The sequence below is a fragment of the Sus scrofa genome, chromosome 14 (genome assembly GCF_054392235.1).
Source record: "Sus scrofa isolate SSC_HxYL_T2T_F1_AM1 chromosome 14, Sscrofa_HxYL_maternal_Yorkshire_Landrace_v2.0, whole genome shotgun sequence".
NCBI classification, from domain to species: domain Eukaryota; kingdom Metazoa; phylum Chordata; class Mammalia; order Artiodactyla; family Suidae; genus Sus; species Sus scrofa.
This window is the reverse complement of record NC_139396.1, coordinates 79,549,546-79,567,294: the sequence shown is the minus strand read 5'-3', so window position 1 is coordinate 79,567,294 and position 17,749 is coordinate 79,549,546. Positions and strand designations below refer to the sequence as shown.

Genomic DNA, 17,749 nt, shown 5'->3' with positions numbered 1-17,749 from the left:
TTTTCCTTCCCTTTATTGTTCTATTAGTTTTTTTTTAATTTATCTTTTTATTGTATCTTCTTAGAAATAAAAGCAACTGGATATATGCTTCTTATTTCCTTACTCATTTTTTGTCTCATTTTAGCTTCTGATTTTTTTTCTATGTAGCAACATAGAGATCACTCTACAGCAGTCTACTTTCCCACTCCCTTTTTCATAACTGCATAGTACTCCACTGTGTGGATGTACTATACATAATTCATTAACCAGTTCCCAATCAATCAACACTTATTTCTAGTCTTTTGCTCTAACAAATAGTAACACATCTTACACACATATCCCTCTGAACTTCTGAGAATGGCTACTTATTTAAAGCACGTTAGGTATTACCTTTTAAATCTTTGTGATTGAGATATGCCAAAATCACATTATTTTAAAAAATACTTCCTGGATTATTAATAAAATAATCTCATTCATGTATTTATTTCATATATATGTGTGTGTATATATATTTCTCTCTGACAACTGTCTATTTAAGACACTTTTCAAGGTGTTTATATTTTCCTCATGGATTTTTATGTATTCCCAAAAGCCATGTAAAGATGCTAAGCCCCATGAGGACAGGAACCAAGTCTGTTTTGCTCTCCATTATACTCTCAACATCAGCCTAGTATCCAGCAAGTAGTTGCTCAAAAATCTTGGTGAATAAATACATATTTATGACAGTAATATATGTCTGTATGTTGTACCTTTTTCTCAACAATTTTTCAACTTTAGGGAAGTTATTTAGCCCCCATAAATCTTTGTTTCTTCTGTCAAATGGGAACAATAGGTTTGAACAGGATTGTTAATTATTGTACTAATACATTTTCTGGTACATAAGAAACACCCAAATGCTAGTGTCAGTTTTCCTCATCATTATCATCATCTATACATCATTCATCGATATCATCAAACAATAAATTCCGATACAGTGTTGTCAGTAAAGAGCAACAGAGCAAATGTTTTTACTGCTTGCACAGATAGTCAGAAATGTTTACGCGTAATGTGAAAAAAATAATGAAATAAGCCAGACAATTGTTTTCTTGGAAGATATTTGTTTCAGGGATTGCTCAGGGCTATTTCTCACTTTCTGGGATTTTCATTCTTCCATGATTATTAAGGATCAAATTGTAAACTTGAAAGAAATTATAAGTTATCAAAAGATGAGGAAGGCCAATGGGAAATAAGTATTAGTTCTCCTCTGATGTTCTTTTGAGATGGTAAAGATTTGGAGACAGGAACAAAAAAATACACATAATCCAACACAGAAATTTCCTAAGGCCCTCACAGCCCCAAACCACCTATATTTGTTTTCCATATGTAAAATCAACCAATATCATTAAATGAGGAAAAATCATTTCATTTGAGCGAATGGTCTTTTCATCTTCAATGCAAGTTTCCCATGATAGGGAAAAAGGTTGTAATTATCATACAAATATCATAAATAGAAAAGAAAACTGCCACATAAGTAATAAAACAAATGTTACCTTGGAAACAGCAACAAAATTTGAACTTTAAGGCAATCCAATACCAGGAGTAACACCTTGGTTTTCAAGCTCTATTTTAATGATCTGGGTCCAGGCCACCATATTGTGGTGAGGACACTGAAATGGGCCTGACCACAGACTGTTACATGTACTACCAAAGTTGTGAGTTCCCTTACTGAGTTAGACTTCATTAATGGGAAGAGTAATTTGATTATCTACTGCGTATGAAGCACCACACCAGGGACCAAAGGGGAATCCAAATCATATTCTCACCCTCAAGATCCCTCCAAACTTGGGAGAAGGATAAGCCCCCTCTTGACTCCAAATCTCTCTCCAGGTATTACATTTACTATTTCTCACTCCCTGCATGAAAGACCTGTCCTTATGCCCTGTCTTCATCTCCTCCATTGCCTCCTACACCCATAGCAATCTGGCTGCTACTCCCCAACACTCCACTAAAAATGTCCATACTACCCAAAGCAGTCAACAGATTTAATACAATCTCTATCAAAATACCAATGACCTTTTTCACAGAACTAGAACAGATAATCCTAAAATTCATAGGGAACTATGAAATACCTCAAATTACCAAAGTAATCTTGAGAAAAAAAGAACAAAACTGGAGGAATCTCACTCCCTGACTTCAGACTATACAACAAAGCTACAGTAACTAAAACAGCATGGTACTAGCACAAAAACAGACAATGAATCAGAATAAAGAACACAAAAATAAACCTACATGCTCATGGTCAATTAAGCTATGACAAAGGAGGAAAAACATACTATGGAGAAAAGAGTCCCTTCAATAAGCAGGGCTGGAAAAACTGGACAGCTACACGGAAAAGAATGAGATTAGAACATTTTCTCATGCCATGTACAAAAATAAACTCAAACGGATTAAAAGCCTAAATGTAAGGCCTGAAACCTTAAAACTCCTAGAAGAAAACACAGGGTGAACACTCTTTGACAAAAACAGCAGCAATGTTTTTTTGATCTGTCTCCTGAGGCAAAAGAAATAAAAGCAAAAATAAACAAGTAGGGCCTAATTAAATTTAAAAGGTTGGCCCAGCAAGGTAAACCCTTGTCAAAACAAAAAGACCACCTATAGGATGGGAGAAAATATTTGCAAACAACACAACCAACAAGGGTTTAATATCCAAAATATACAAACAGCTCATACAACTTTGTATTAAAAACACAAACAAACAATCCAATCCAAAAAAGGGCAGAAGACCTAAATAGACATCTTTCCAAAGAAGACTTACAGATGGCTAGCAGGCACATGAAGAGATGCTCATCATCAATATTAGAGAAACAAAGTTAAAACCATAAAGAGATACCACATCACACCAGTCAGAATGGCCATCATTAAAAAGTCCAAAAACAACAGGACTTCCCATTGTGGTCAGCAGGTTATGTTCCTGACTAGTATCCATGAGGATATGGGTTCAACCCCTGGCCTTGCTCAGTGCGTTAAGGAACCGGCATTGCCATGAGCTGTGGTGTAGGTCACAGACACAGTCTGGTATCTGGTGTTGCTGTGGCTGTGGCATAGGCTGGTAGCTGCAGCTCTGATTTGATGTCTAGCCTGGGAACTTCCAAAAAGGTCTACAAATAACAAATGTTGAAGAGAAGGTGGAGAAAAGGGAACACTTGTACACTGTTGGAGGGAATATAAACTGGTATATACACTATGGAAAACAGTATGGAGTTTCCTCAAAAAACTAAAAACAGAACTACCAATTAAAATAATGTAAAATAGAAATTCCACTCCTAGGTATATATATGAAAAAATAAAAGATTCAAAAGGATCCATGCATGCCTATGTTCATAGTAGAACTATTTACAAGAGCCAAGATTTGGAAGCAACCCAAGTGTTCATCCAAAGAAGAACAGATAAAGAAGAAGCGATACATATACACAATGGAGTATTACTCGGCATATGAAATTCTGCCATTTGCAATAATGTGGATGGGCCTAAAGTACATTATGCTTAGTGAAATAAATCAGAGAAAGACAAATATTGTATGATATCACATATATGCATAATATAAAAAATAAAGCAAATATATACATCAAAACAAAAATGTGCAGATACAGAAAAGAAACTAGCAGTAAAGAGGGGGGAGAGGGAAGGGGAGAGTGTCAGGTAGGGATTTGGGATTAAGATATACAAACTACTCTGTATAAAATAGATAAACAACAAGGATATATTGTACAGCACATGGAATTATAGCTATTATTTTGTAGTAACTTTCAATGGAGTCTACCTTGTAAAAACATATAATCACTATGCTATACACCTGAAACTAAATAGTATTGTAAATCAATTATACTTCAATTTTTAAGAATCTGATTTGGGGATAAATCCAATATTTAAATTTAAAAAAGAGTAGGGAGTTCCTGTTGTGACTCACTGGGTTATGAACCCAACTACTATCCATGAGGATGAGGGTTCGATCCCTGGCCTCACTCAGTAGGCTAAGGATCTGGCATTGCTGTGAGCTGTGGTGCAGGTCACAGACATGGCTCTGACCTCATGTTGCTGTGGCTGTGGTGTAGGCCAGCAGCTGCAGCTCCACTTCAACCCCTAGCCTGGGAACTTTCATATGTCTCAGGAGTGGCCCTAAAAAGCAAAAATAAAAAAGATTCATATAGGAATGAATTATACCCACTGAATTTCTTTTCCTTTGCTTTTTAGGGCCACACCCACAGTATATGGGAGTTCCTAGGCTAGAGGTCAAATTGGAGCTACAGCTGCTGGCCAACACCACAGCCATAGCAATGCAGGATCTGAGCCATGTCTGTGACCCACATCGCAGCTCACGACAATGCCAGAACCTTAACCTACTGAGTGAGGCCAGGGATTGCACCCTCATGCTCATGGATACTAGTCATATTCATTTCTGCTGTGCCACAATGGGAACTCCCATTGAATTTTTTTAAATGAATCTATGAGACCACCCTAACAAACACAACAAAAGTGCAAGATCGGGGGGAAAGAAAAGCTTTCCTTTACAGAAGAATACCCACCAATAAATAAAATATCACCATTTTGCAGCCATCATTGCAATAATTATTTTAGGTAAGAATCATCAATTTATGGTACAACCATGAGTGAAAACTTAGGGAGAAGAGAATACAATAATATTTCACCTCCAGGTTTCCCTTCCCAGATTACATATCAAATACATGAGGAAATTAGATACCTTTACAAAAGAGACATCTGGCCAACACCATCTTGACTAGTGGCCAAAGTTAATAGCACCAACAACATGCTAATGATATTAACATGTGGTAATGACCTTGGGGCCCCCTGATGTGAAGCAGGACAAGGACACATCATTTTGCCAAAGAAGTGCATAATCACACATCTAATCTCAAGCATACGATAAAAAAATCCAAATTGTGGAACATGCAACAAAACAACTGTCATTGCCACAAAAGAAAAAAAAAAAAAAAAAAAAGACCTGAAGAACATGTTCTCAAATAATTAAGGGCATTTCAGAGACATGACAATAAAAGCAACAGATGGTCCTTGATTGAATTCTGGATCCAGAAAAACAAAACAAAAAGCCCAGCTACCCAGATACTACTGGCACAACTGGAGAAATTTGCATGAGAACTATATATTAGACAAAAGCACGATATCAGTGTTTCTTTTCTGAGTGTGATAATTATGTAGAAGAATTTCCTTTTCCTTAAGACACACCTAATGAAGTTTCTAGGGGGAGGGTGACTTGATGTCTGCAATTTATCCTCAAATGATTCAGCAAATTTCAAAATATATAAATCTATAAGGAGAGTGATGAGCAAATGTGGCAAAAACATTAAGAACTGGTGAACTGAAGTGAAGGGTATATTAGTATTCATTGTGTTATGTTTGCAACTTTTCTGTAGACTAGAAATTCTTCAAAAATAACAACTGGGGGATGGGAATTCCCACTATGGCACAGTGGGTTAAGAATATGACTTCAATGGCTCGGGCTGCTGCAGAGATTCAGGTTTGATTCCCAACCCAGCACAGTGGGTTAAGGATCCAGCATTGCTACAGCTGCAGCTTAGATTCAATCCCTGGCCTGGGAACTTCCATATGCCATGGGTGAAGCCATTAAAAAAAAGAATTGGGGGATAAAAAATAATACCCTACTTCACATTTGACCAAAAAGTAATTCATCAGCATGTCTCACCAGCTGAGAATGAAACCCACACTTCTTTTGGTCTATCTTCTTTGTTTGACCAACTCCTAAGCAATCATCAAGTTCTAGATTAGCAGTTATTTCCTCTAGAAAGCCCTCCTAAACACCTAAGCCAGGATAAGGTCTTCCACCTTTACTGTCTAGCACCTTGTACTTCCCTTGTAATAACTATCATCATTGTGTTATTCGTGTCTGTTTATCTTTACCTATTAAGATAATTAGGAAAGATACCAATCTATCTTTTGCCTACTTTTTTCCCCAATATCTATCTGATCACCTGGCACTTAATCTGTTGTTGGAGACATGGGGTCATTCAAAAAATTGGTCCAGCTCTTCCATGGACACATAGTAGGACTGTATTTTCCCCTTGCCTTGCAGCAGGTATAACCATGCTTCTTGCCCTGATAAAGAAGTCTTAGTGCAACAGTCACCTGCCATTTACAGGTGGAGGCTTCAAGAGCTAGTCTGTGACCCTCACGCTGTTTCTCCACCCATCATAGTGACTGAAAATGACTAGGGTCATGGAGTGGGGATGATGGGGAGCAGAGGCCCCAGCCACCCCAAAATGAAGGTTCTATCAGCTTGGTTACCTACATGCCCATGATGAGCAGGACTCTTGCTAACGATGCTCCCCTCCCCCACTGACGATGTTGGACATATAATGCAAATAAAAAAATAAACTTGGGAAAAACAAGGAGATTTGGGGGTTATCTCTTACATCAATACAGACCAACATATCCTGATTGATACATGTGTGTTCCAATAAAGAACAAAACTTCATTCAAAGAGCCAAGTCTTAGCTATAGGTTAAAAATCATCTGGAAAACCTAAATAGTCTCATAGGGGACAGGTCAAATAAACCACCCTTTACTCACATAGTGGAATACTATATTGACATGAAAAATAATGAAGTAGCTCTTTATGTAATGCTCTCCAAAATAAAGTAGAAAAAGTAAAGTGGAAAAACCAGGATAAGTAAAGATACATGGTTGCATATGCATAGAACAAAGTAGTCAACTGGAAGTGTTGGCCAAAGAGCCAAAGCAGGATAGATGTTAGATTCCAGTGCAACTTCTTACACAAACCACAGCCAGAAACGTCTAAATGGGTTATGACCATAAGCTGGATGACTGTAAGATCCTTCAGCAAAGTGAGGATGTGACAGGTCCAGAATTGGTGAAGGGGACCACTGGTACTCAGTGAGCCCTGTGTCTCTCTCCCCCACAATGGAGAGAAAGGCTTCAGGGGGACCACTCAGAGACTTACTATGAGTCCCCAACAATCTGGGCCAGGAGTCTGATGTCTGATTCTTTGCAGAAGAGCTAAAAGATGAAAGGCTGGCTGACTAGTTGCTCTTATGGAGGCGTGAAGGCTAAGTTGCTCTGCTGGGGTTGGCCTGCCCTCCCACAGCCTGCTGGGGAGAGAATACATGAATGTTTGCATGGACTGTGTGTGCAAAAGTCTTTGGAGTTTTCTGGAGAGATCCAAAAGCACACTGGGGTAGAGGGGACTGAAGCAGAAGGAAGATGGGGTGGACCACCACGATCCAAGGAACTGTGGAAAGAGTAAGCAACCAGGAGGGATAAAAGGGCAGGAGCTCTCTGCAAGGAAACTGTGGGGGGTGGGGAGAGCCCTGGCAAGGAGACTGGGGCCTCTGTGGGACGGCGGAAGGACTCATCAGAAAGAGTCAGCTGGGAACATGCACCAGTCAACAAAGAACTTTCTGCTCTCTCTTCAATGCCAAAGGCCTCAAAACATCAGCCCATGGGGAAGGGAGGAGAGTGAAAAAAGACTATGCCACCCTTATACCCCTTCCTGCTTGGATCACCAACATGGTACCAGACGTTCCAAAAGCTGGATCAAGTTGGTGTTTTGTTAACTATCAGATTTGTATTACCCGTGACCCAAAGTCACATGTCTTGCACATTTTTATCTAAGAGTAGAGAAAAAAACTCTCTATGGAGCAAATTGAAAAGGATAGTGGTCATTTGCAATAGCCAAGACATGGAAACAACCTGAATGTCCATCGACAAGGAGTGGATAAAGAAGATGTGGTACTTATACACAATGGAATATTACTCAGCCATCAAAAGGAATGAAATAATGGCATTCTTATCAACATGGATGGACCTAGAAATTATCGTGTTAAGTGAAGTCAGTAAGACAATGAGACACCAACATCAAATGCTATCACTTACATGTGGAATCTGAAAAAGAACACAATGAACTTCTTTGCAGAACAGATACTGACTCACGGACTTTGAAAAACTTAAGGTTTCCAAATGAGATAGGTTAGGGAGTGGGGGGATACGCTGGGGGATTGGGATGGAAATGCTATAAAATTTGGTTGTGATGATCATTGTACAATTATAAATGTAATAAATTCATGAGTAATATAAAAACAAAAAGAAAGAAAGGATAGTGGTCAACAAAGGAGGCTGCTTGGGAATTAAACCTAGAAGCCCTCGCATCAAACTTACACTCATGTGAGCAGAAAATAACACTGGAAGAACACACAGGGGACTGTGTGTGGTGGCTGCCTCTCGAATGAGGTACTAGAGACACGTGTGGGAGTCTTATGTGCTCCTTTGTACGCATTCAGGTTTTGGATCTCTTCTTGCCAATGTGCAGAAAACAGATGCCCAAGCACCTGTATTTGAGGTGGTACGGATGAGTGGGCTCTAACGCCTATGCTCTAATTCTGGTTAAGTCACGACTAGCCCTGTATCCTGAAGCTTCCTAACCAACCTCTCCATGGCAGTTTCATCAACTGTAAAAGTGGGAATAATGACAGAAGCCTTGTTGTGAGGAGGAAATGATTTAGTTCATGTAAAGCTCTTACAACAGTGCCTGTCTGTATGGGCTCAATGAATGTTGGCTGTTATTATTATCTGCTCTAACAATCATAATTACAGTCACGTTAAAGGGGGGAAAATCCATCTGAAGGAGAGGAAAAAATCTGAATGCCATTAAGAACTAGTCCTTTTTTTTTTCCCCTTGGGATGTAGAGAAGAGATTTAGAATGGATAAAAATGGGAATAAGGTTGGATAATATGTACAAGGAATCATCTAGAAGAGATAATGGTTAAAAATCAGAAAACAAGGAGTTCCTGCTTGTGGCACAAAGGGATAGGCAGCATCTTGGGAGTCCTGAGGCACAGGTTGGATACCTGGCCCAGCACAGTGGTTTATGGATCTGGCATTGCTGCAGCTGTGGCTATGGCTCAGATCTGATCCCTGGCCCAGGAACTCCATATGCCATGGGGTGGCCAAAAAAAAGAAAAAGAAAATCGGAAAACAATAATCACCTGATAAGTATCACTTTCTACCCCATATTCCGTGATAACCTATATGAAAAAAAATCTGAAAAAGAATGGATATATGTATATGTATAACTGAATCACTTTGTGGTACAGCAAAAATCATCACCACAATATTGTGAATCAACTATACTTCAATAAAATTTTTTAAAATGAAAAAAAATTAAGAATTAGAAATACTTTAAAAGAAGAAAAAAGAAAATAACCACCTGATAACTATTACCTTTCGTACAAAAGAAATCACACTAAGGGTATTAAAGCATTAGACACTGGAAAAATAACAGTATATCTAAGGAGCATTTAGAATGGATGGGCAAGGAGGTCCTGCTGTATAGCACAGGGAACTCTAGCCAATCTCTTGGGATAGAAGATGATGGAAGATACTATGAGAAACATTAAACATAATTTTTTCCATTTGTACAGGGGTAATGCACTGTATTAAATATGTAAGGTCTCATCTACGTGGGTTTGATTGCAAAAACTAATAAAGTATTCTCTAAATAATGAAAAAAATATACTATGAGAAAAAAATGTGTGTATATATATATATATATATATGCCTGGCTGGGTCACTATGCTGCACAGCAGAAATTGATGCAACATTGCAAATCAACTACACACTAATAAAAATAAAATTTTTGAAAATAGTATATCTAAGGAGAGCAGCATTCAAATAAAAGTAGTCACTAATTGGGAGAAATTAAGGGAAGTGGGGGTAGGATAGGAGACATAATAAATTGAACCACCAGAAAATTAGTCATGAAGTTGCAATACTAGAATAGAATGAAACGGGGTGAGGGGCGCACTCTTTTTTGGAGAGTGCTGTGGAGGCCAACATCCTAAAACAGGTCAGGTGCTTGTTCTTTTGACACAGACACAAAAACACAACCGGTGAGCAGATGTCCCTGTGTCTAAATGGCAGAAGACAAGGAACAGCAGAAGGAATTTTGTAGGAGGGTGGCTGTGTCACTCAAGAAAGGCAATATTAACTTGAAAAGATTGAGGACGTCTGCCCTAGGACGCCTGAGGAATGAGACCACCCCTGGTAAAAGTGCTTGCACCAGGAATACAAAGTCCCTTGGTACACACAGCCCAAACAACCATCTGGAACAGCAAAAATTTTAAAGCAACCACATGGGATGGCATTCAGCCCAAGTCTAGAAGGCTTGGGTCTGCACTTCTTTGGAAGCTCAGGGCCCAGAGAAGAATGCCTTCAAGCATCCCAGGCTGCAAACCTGCTCTGTCTCAAGCAGGTGGGGGCAGGAGGAAGTTCAGACCTTCAAGTGAATTATGGGAAAGTGCAAAGCATCATGCATCTCAATGTGAGAATAAATAAGGTCCCCACAGGTAGAAGGACCAGATAATAAGTTTCTGGGAGTCAAAGGAGACAAAGTATGGACAGTGGGATTCGAGAGCAGCAAAAAGCCTTTCTTACGAAGAAGCTGAATTTGGGCACAGGACTGACCAAGAAGAGAGGTGCCCTTTTAGGACCAGCAAGGTGCCAAGCTGTCCAGCAAAGTAATAATAACAGTCAAGTGCACCAGCTAGGCCTTCAGTGTCAGGTTGTGCAGGTTGCATCCTGCACAAAGACCTCCGGCTGACAGGGTCAAACAGCGCTGAAGGCCAGTCCCCAGGTCCTGAGCCAGAAAAGGGTGTCTTTTGGGATAGATTGCTGTTCCATAATTCACAAAGAGGCATCTTCTACATTAGAAGTAGGAGTGAAGGGGGGGGGCAGCCAAAGAAAGACAAAACCTAAAGAAAAATAGTTCTGTACCCAAGTGTGGACTGGCCACAGACTGTGATAGAAGACTCACCAACTAGGTATGACAATGATAGCTGGTACACACAGAGCACCCACTGTATATCTGGTGCTACATGGCCCTGGGACAGTAATCCCATTTTAGCATAACTAGAGCAATTAGAAATGAAGCTGTGCTTATCAAAGAAAGTCTCCAAGGCTGAATTAAAAAGAAGAACTGGAAACAGAGTAAGTCTGGCTAAGATACAAGAAAATCAAAGGAAACATAAAGCAACAACCATAAAATAAAGGACAGGTTTCCGCGTGAAAATCATATATAATGTCGCCCTGCATGGGGTCTCGAAGAGTGGGAAAGTTTCACCCCATTTTTTTTCCCACTACCCAACTTTCCCACCACTCAGGTTGACCTTCCATGAGGTCAGTCAGGATAACCAGAATTCTGCTTGCTGAGGGTCCACTGTTGCAGGGAATTCAAATGCTCTCATGCACAGCAGGTCAGGAAGCACAGTACTGTGGAAAAGACAAAGACTTGGAGGCACCAGGACCTCAGCTAAAATCCTGAATGTTACTACATATTATCTAGATGACCTTGGGCAAGGAACCTTCTCCCTCTGGATCCCAGGTGCTAAATCTATAAAGTGAAACCCGCTGTCCCCATCTTACAGATGAGAAAACTGAGGCACAGAGAAGTGAAGAGACTGGCACAAGGTCACACAGTTGATAAGTGGTGGAGCAGGGACATCTTTTGACACTACCCTGGTGCTGTCAGAACTTCTTTAGGGTCAGAATCATGCCCAGGGTTGCTCTACATGAACCTCTGTTGGTTATCGCAAAAGAATAAGTACAAGAACATGTGTAATAAACAAAAGGTTATATATCTCCGATGACAAGCACATCTTTCAGTTGGTCCACATCATGATTAGTCTGATAATAAATCAAAGAAAAACTCTCCAAATTATCTAAATTCACCTAATATTTTTAGCAATGTCTTTTGAGCATTTCTCGAACATATACACTTTATAAATGCTAGTAAATAATTTATTTTCCATTATCAACCAGACCTAAGCTCTCTGGGCTCAGAGATTGGTTCACCTCAACAACTCCTAATAAAATTTTAATGTACATACTTAAAGTCCCCATTAAATTAAAGGGTGGATTCTTCCTGCAGTGGAATTGTCTTGATGAAACATGTTTAATTGAACTGTACAAAAAACAGAAAAGTTAGGGCCCCTTAAATACCAAAACTTCAAATAAGTCCCTGCTCTCAGCAAGCCTCCAGGGATCTTTTTTTGACCAAGTTGTCATAAGTAGAACAAACCGAGAAAGCTGTTAACATTCACAGGTAGGGCTGAAGTGCAGAAAAATATATTTAGACACCAAAACCTAGAGAACAGAGCCCTTCATTAGGGAAGGTCATTTTATTTGACTTCTATGTCTAAAGTCATTTTCAGAGACCAGAAGACCAAAGCAAGAAAGGACTGCTTGCATTTTCCTCAATAAGAAAGGCTACACATTAAAAAGCAGCAATTATAATAAATGCACTCACATAAAATTATTCTGTAAGAGTTAAAAGCACACTGGCACAAAGATATAAAAACTGTAATATAACTAGTTTGATCCAAAGAACCCAATGTAAGAGTAAAGTTATTTAAGGTATCAGTTTTTGCTTTCTAAACTCTTGAGATTTAGACAAAAAAAAATTAAATATCGTTAAAGAGGAACTTAACTAAGGACAATTTCCTATTTTAAATATCGAGTAGGAATCAAAGTACTCCATAAGGCATAATTAGGCAGAAATTAAGGGCTCTGATCATACACACACAACGATCTTAAAAAGGAGTTACGTTAAAAACGGGCCCATAATCATTAAAAAAAAATCTTCAGGAATAGACATTAATGTGATTGTTGCTGAGGAGTGAGATAGAAGTGGAGGCTATATTTCTTTCATTATCAGGAAGTACTCGGAATATGTTGTGAGGTAGACAATTGAATGCTGGTTGGAACAGAAAGGGATGCAGGTGGATTTTATTTCTAGCAGTTTTGTTATGTATGAGATCACTATTGACCAAATGCAGGGCACTCTGCTAGGTTCAACAAGGAAAACCAAGATGAATCAACAAAATCAAAATCCAATGTCCTCCAAAAGCTCACGATCCAGGGGTAAAATACATGTTCCAACAACTAAGTACAGGATTCAAAAAGTACCATGGTACTAACAGTAAATACAGAATGGCATCAGGGCAAGAGAGAAGAGAGATGAATCCTAGATAAGTGGAATCAGGGAAGCCTGGACAGAGATGGCCATTCCATTGGGCCTTGGAGGATAGAGAGATTTGAGCAAGTGAATGATGAGGAGGGAAAAGTCAGTTTCATATCGAGGGGTCACTATGCTCCAGGTACTGAGAAGGACTTTGATTCATTCATTCAATCAACACTTCATTAATTCACTCAATCCTCATATGCACCCTATAAGGGAGGTACTATAGGCCTGCTTTACAAATCAGGAAGCTCGAGCTTGCTCAAGCTCATACAACTAGGAAGCAAAAGAACCAGGACTGAACCCAAGCCTGAGTTCCTCATCACTCCTCTCTGCTGCCCCTCTGGACAAAGAGAAAACATTGGGACATACAGGCTAAGGAAACAGGATGACCAAGGTCACAGAAGAAGAAGAAACTTATATTTATCGAAGGGTCTCCAGGGATCAGCTGCCATATTACCTACTTTTTACATGAAATTTTATTTATTTTTCCCATGACACAGTCATTATCACATCTATGTTAAGGATGAGCAAATTAAGATTTAGATAGGTCAAATATCAGGTCAGAAAGCTAATAAGTAGCAAAAACAGAAATTGACACAGGGACTGAGTCCAATCCCAGGTCAAGCTGGAAAGATGAATAGCTTTCAGTGCTCATTTAAACCCCCAAACAACATTCTACACCTGGTCCAGGTAGTTTTTCTCATTTTAGAGATAAGAAAATTAAAAATCAGATAAGGTAAGTCATTTGCCCAAGGTCACAGACCTGGTAAGAGGTGAACCCAAAATTTATGTAGGCAGGCTGACTTCAGGGCCCAGAATTCTGACCCTTGGATAAATTACCAAGAAGACAATAAACGGGAGCCAAATCATAATCTCTGATGTCAGACTCCAACTCCGTCAGCCATGCAAACTCACTGAAGGTTTTTGCTGGGGAGAACCTTGATCTAGTTATGTTTTAGGAATAAAGTCCTTCAATAGACACCAAAATTAGATTCTTATTCTTACCCCACTTAGTATGACATGTACTTGGATAGCTTTTCAAATAAGGTTGAAAACATTGTTTCCATTAGGTATGTTTACCTAAGAAGGTCATCTATGCAGTTACTCAGCAAGCCTCAATTGTGGTAACCTCAGGAAGGGTCCAGCCCCAACCAGTAACGCTTTGCTTCGCATATACTTCATCAGATTTTCCCATATTATATTTTTCTACAGATTCCTTTACATAGTGGAGTGGAAACTGGCAAGTTGAGTAATTGATCATTGAACGTGCCTTCCCAAAACAAAACAAGAAGGGAAGAAAAAGGGTAAAAGATCAACAACGGAAACTGGTTTGCTTTTAACATTTCCTGTTGCCTTTTGGCTATCCTGAACAGTATCTCATACCAAACATTATCCCAAGGTACCAAGCGAAGGAGCCTAGGACTGCTCACAGACAAAACAGATTCAACATTCCACCACCACAAGCAGAGTCTGACTCATCCTAAGCACCAGCATCAATTCTTCATGAGTCCCAGAGCCCCCAAAGTCCCTTCTGCTTCTTTTCCTGCCAGACAGCCCCTCCCTGGTCCTCCTTTCCCTGTACTTTCTCCGTCCCAAATTCCTTAAGAGCCTCCCCAGCCCACCTCTAAGGAATCGCTGCCAGTCTTTTTCATCAAGAGGCAGACTCCGAGGTTTGAACTGTTCCATCCCCGCGTTTCCCCAGGGCTTGAACCTGCCTACTCACGAGGTGCAGGGCCAGCGGCAGCAGCAGCAGGAACAGCCACAGGTAGAGGTGGCAGCTGTTGGTGAACTTGCTCTGCTCCGGGTCGTGGTACCAGCCGCCGGTGAGCGCGGCCCACACGCCCTGCCGGAGCAGCTGCAGCGCCTGGGATACCATGCCTGCGCCCCGGAGCCGGCGCGCGCCGCGCTGCCCGCTGCCTGGACGCCCTCGGTTTTAACACTTGGGCTCTCGGGCGGCGCCCCAGCCGCCGCCGCCGCCGTCACCGCCCCCTCCAGCTCCCTCCGCCCCACGACAGACGCTCGAGCTGCCTTTCTGCCCGGATCCGCGAACCGCGGCGCCGGAGCCGGCTGCTGTCGCCGGGCAGGTGGGCGCCATGTCCGAGGGAGGAAGGATTTTCCCATGGTGCTCAGAGGCGGCTGCTAAGAGGATGCTCCAGAGGCTCCGCCCAGCGCCCGCCCAGAGCCCCTCCATAGGACTTCCTTGGGGGGTGGGGGGAGAGGAGAATTTGAGTCCCTTCAGCCTCTCTTCTTTTGCCTCTTCCTGCATCCCCTTACTTTCCGCCCCATCCTCCCATTAGGGAGGCTGAAAGGATTAAAAATCAAAGATGTTCTCATGCAGAACAGACAAACCAGGACATGTCCCTTTGCCTTTTCCTTTTTTGGAGCCTGCACCAAAACAGTTACGTAACTCAAGCTCCTGTCACACGTCACTCAGTGTATTTCTTTCCCATTCTCCTTAATCAACCGCTGACTCCAGATGGTAGCAAAATTCTACCTGCACACTTGACCCCAATATTTTTTCCTCTCCTATCCTTTCTCCTCCTCCCCGCTGTTGTCCAACTGGGCAGATAATGAAGATAACCACCTTTCTAGAAAGTTTAGACTACTTGTCTTTTTATATTTTTCCTGGAACATTATCCCAAGCATCAATCAGATATACTATTTAGATAGGAAGACCCACTAGAAGGTATTATTGAACTAATAATCTTTAGGCTTGTTTAGCAGGGAAATTTCAGAATATTTTATGAAAGCAGGTTTTGGACAGAGAAGAAATAAAGAGGAACTTGCTTTCTTTAGAATGAGGGAAGAAAGCCCTCATTATTGGTCACTGATAACCTAGAGTAAATGAGCTTCATATTGTTGAAGAGAGCAAGTTTTGGAAAGCATGGGGAGAAAAGGGAACTCATTGTCCTCAGAAAGGAGCAGAGGAAGCCGGAGTGTGTTAGGGCCTTTGGGGAAGGACAAAAATTAGAAGTCTCCATGATACCGAACAGGCCTTTTCTGCATCACTTACCTCATCTTCCCAGACACATCTGATAGGGGCACCTGTATATGCCCTGTCCATGCTCTGATCTGCAGCAGCTTCGGTTCATGGCCATCTTAGGTCCAGTAAAGGCATGCAGCCTTTCTACACTGAAATAAAACAAGGGGAGGGCCATCCTGAGGAGCAAGTCTAGGACATGAAAGTCCACTGGGTTACAGCAAAGACCTCACACTGGTGCACAGGTCTTCAGTCTTATCCATTCTTTATTCTGCAAGCATCTACACAAATGACTACCAAAAATGTAATAATGCTGCTTTCTGTACTGGGAGAATAATTTTCTCAGAGACATAGAGGATGCTTGTTTTTCTATGGCCTCATTGCTTGAAATCTACCAAGGTCTCTATAAATGTTTAATGAATGAGTGACTGAATCAAACAATCAACTCCACAGGAAAGACCCACACGGAAGGATCATCTCATTGCTTGGGTCCAGGAAGAAGAGCCATGCAACAAATTCATTCCTGTACTGAAGGAGTACCTTTATTCATTCATGCCTGATGCATCAAAAATATTTATGGAGCCAGGCACATTGCTGTGTGGCAGGCATTTTGCTGAAGACTGAGAAAGTAAATACATGAAATATAGTCACTACCATGAAGGAGTTCACAGACTACAAGAGGAAACAGGCAAATCAATGAAGATTTGCAATTAAATGTGCTGTGCTGTGTGTGTGTGTATACTTATTTTCCTGCACATACTGGAAGTCTTACTGTTGCAATGTACATTCTTCCCACCGTTCTCACACTGGGAGCCACTTCAGGGACACAAATTTCTGTGAGCAATGTCTTATTGAGACTGTCTGGACTGTATACACAGCTGAACCCCATTAATGCTTCTAAATAAACTCAAGTTTCAGGCAGGCAGGTGCAGAGATCTGCTTGTCCTGTGTCTGCCCAAAACAAGCCTCCTATTAAGTTCCCTTGCTTATTAAACCTGCCATCTACTCATCTGGAGGGGTCTGCCTCTTACTTCCATCTCTCTTTGCCTTCCGTGTATAGCTGTCAGTTTCAGTTTCCTCTGGGAACTTCCAAGGTTGTGAACCAACATAGATAGCTGTACCTAAGAGGTGAGGCAATGAAGAGAAGGCAGGCCCAAATCCATGAAGGAGGGGTGGTGTCAATGAGACCCAAAGAACTGGGTCTTAAGGCCAAATGCTGGCTCTCTGGGGAGATAAATGTGAGTATCTCGCCAGGTAGTTATAACTAGGGAAAGAGAAACATGGTCATTTGGGGAAAATGTCAATATGGTAGAATATGCCTGGAAGATCCAACTGGGGAAGGAGGAAATGGAAGAGAAGGACCCCTGCTGAGAGAGATAAGCAGAGGTCAGGTTTGTGGGTCATAGGAAGTACTTCAGACCTTATCTTGGGCAGGCACTGAAACTTTTAAGCACAGATGTGACATGAACAGCTGTGCTGAAGGGGGATGAATACCTGAACCAGCAGGAATGGACATGACCTGGAGGGATTAAATAGGATTTAGAACATCGCATGGACATAGAGAACAGACTTGTGGTTGCTAAGAGGGAGGGGGAGGAAGTGGGATGGATGGGGAGTTTGAGGTTGGTAGATGCAAACTATTACATTTAAAATGGATAAGCAATGAGGTCCTGCTGTACAGTGCAGGGACCTCTATCCAGTATCTTGGGATAGAACATGATGG

The 17,749-nt window shown here is 41.0% G+C and overlaps 1 protein-coding gene and 1 long non-coding RNA gene across 6 annotated transcripts in view; one reads left to right on the top strand and one right to left on the bottom strand.

Annotated features, from left to right (window-relative positions):
• Positions 1 to 15,163, bottom strand: part of PCNX2 (pecanex 2) — a 293,795-nt gene extending 278,632 nt beyond the window's left edge. For 3 of the 5 annotated variants that reach the window (XR_014827836.1, XM_021074292.2, XM_084996835.1), the window contains exon 1: positions 14,770 to 15,163. Coding sequence is in view for 1 of the 5 variants with exons in the window: in XM_021074292.2 (XP_020929951.2) it covers positions 14,770 to 14,922 (153 nt within the window). In the remaining 4 variants the exon portion in view is untranslated. Of the gene's footprint in view, positions 1 to 14,126; positions 14,317 to 14,761 lie in introns of those variants that run through there. The other 2 variants (XM_084996833.1, XM_084996834.1) reach the window with 2 other exon arrangements.
• Positions 1 to 17,749, top strand: part of LOC146396806 (uncharacterized) — a 769,570-nt gene that overhangs the window by 508,974 nt on the left and 242,847 nt on the right. The gene's annotated exons all lie outside the window — the stretch shown is intronic.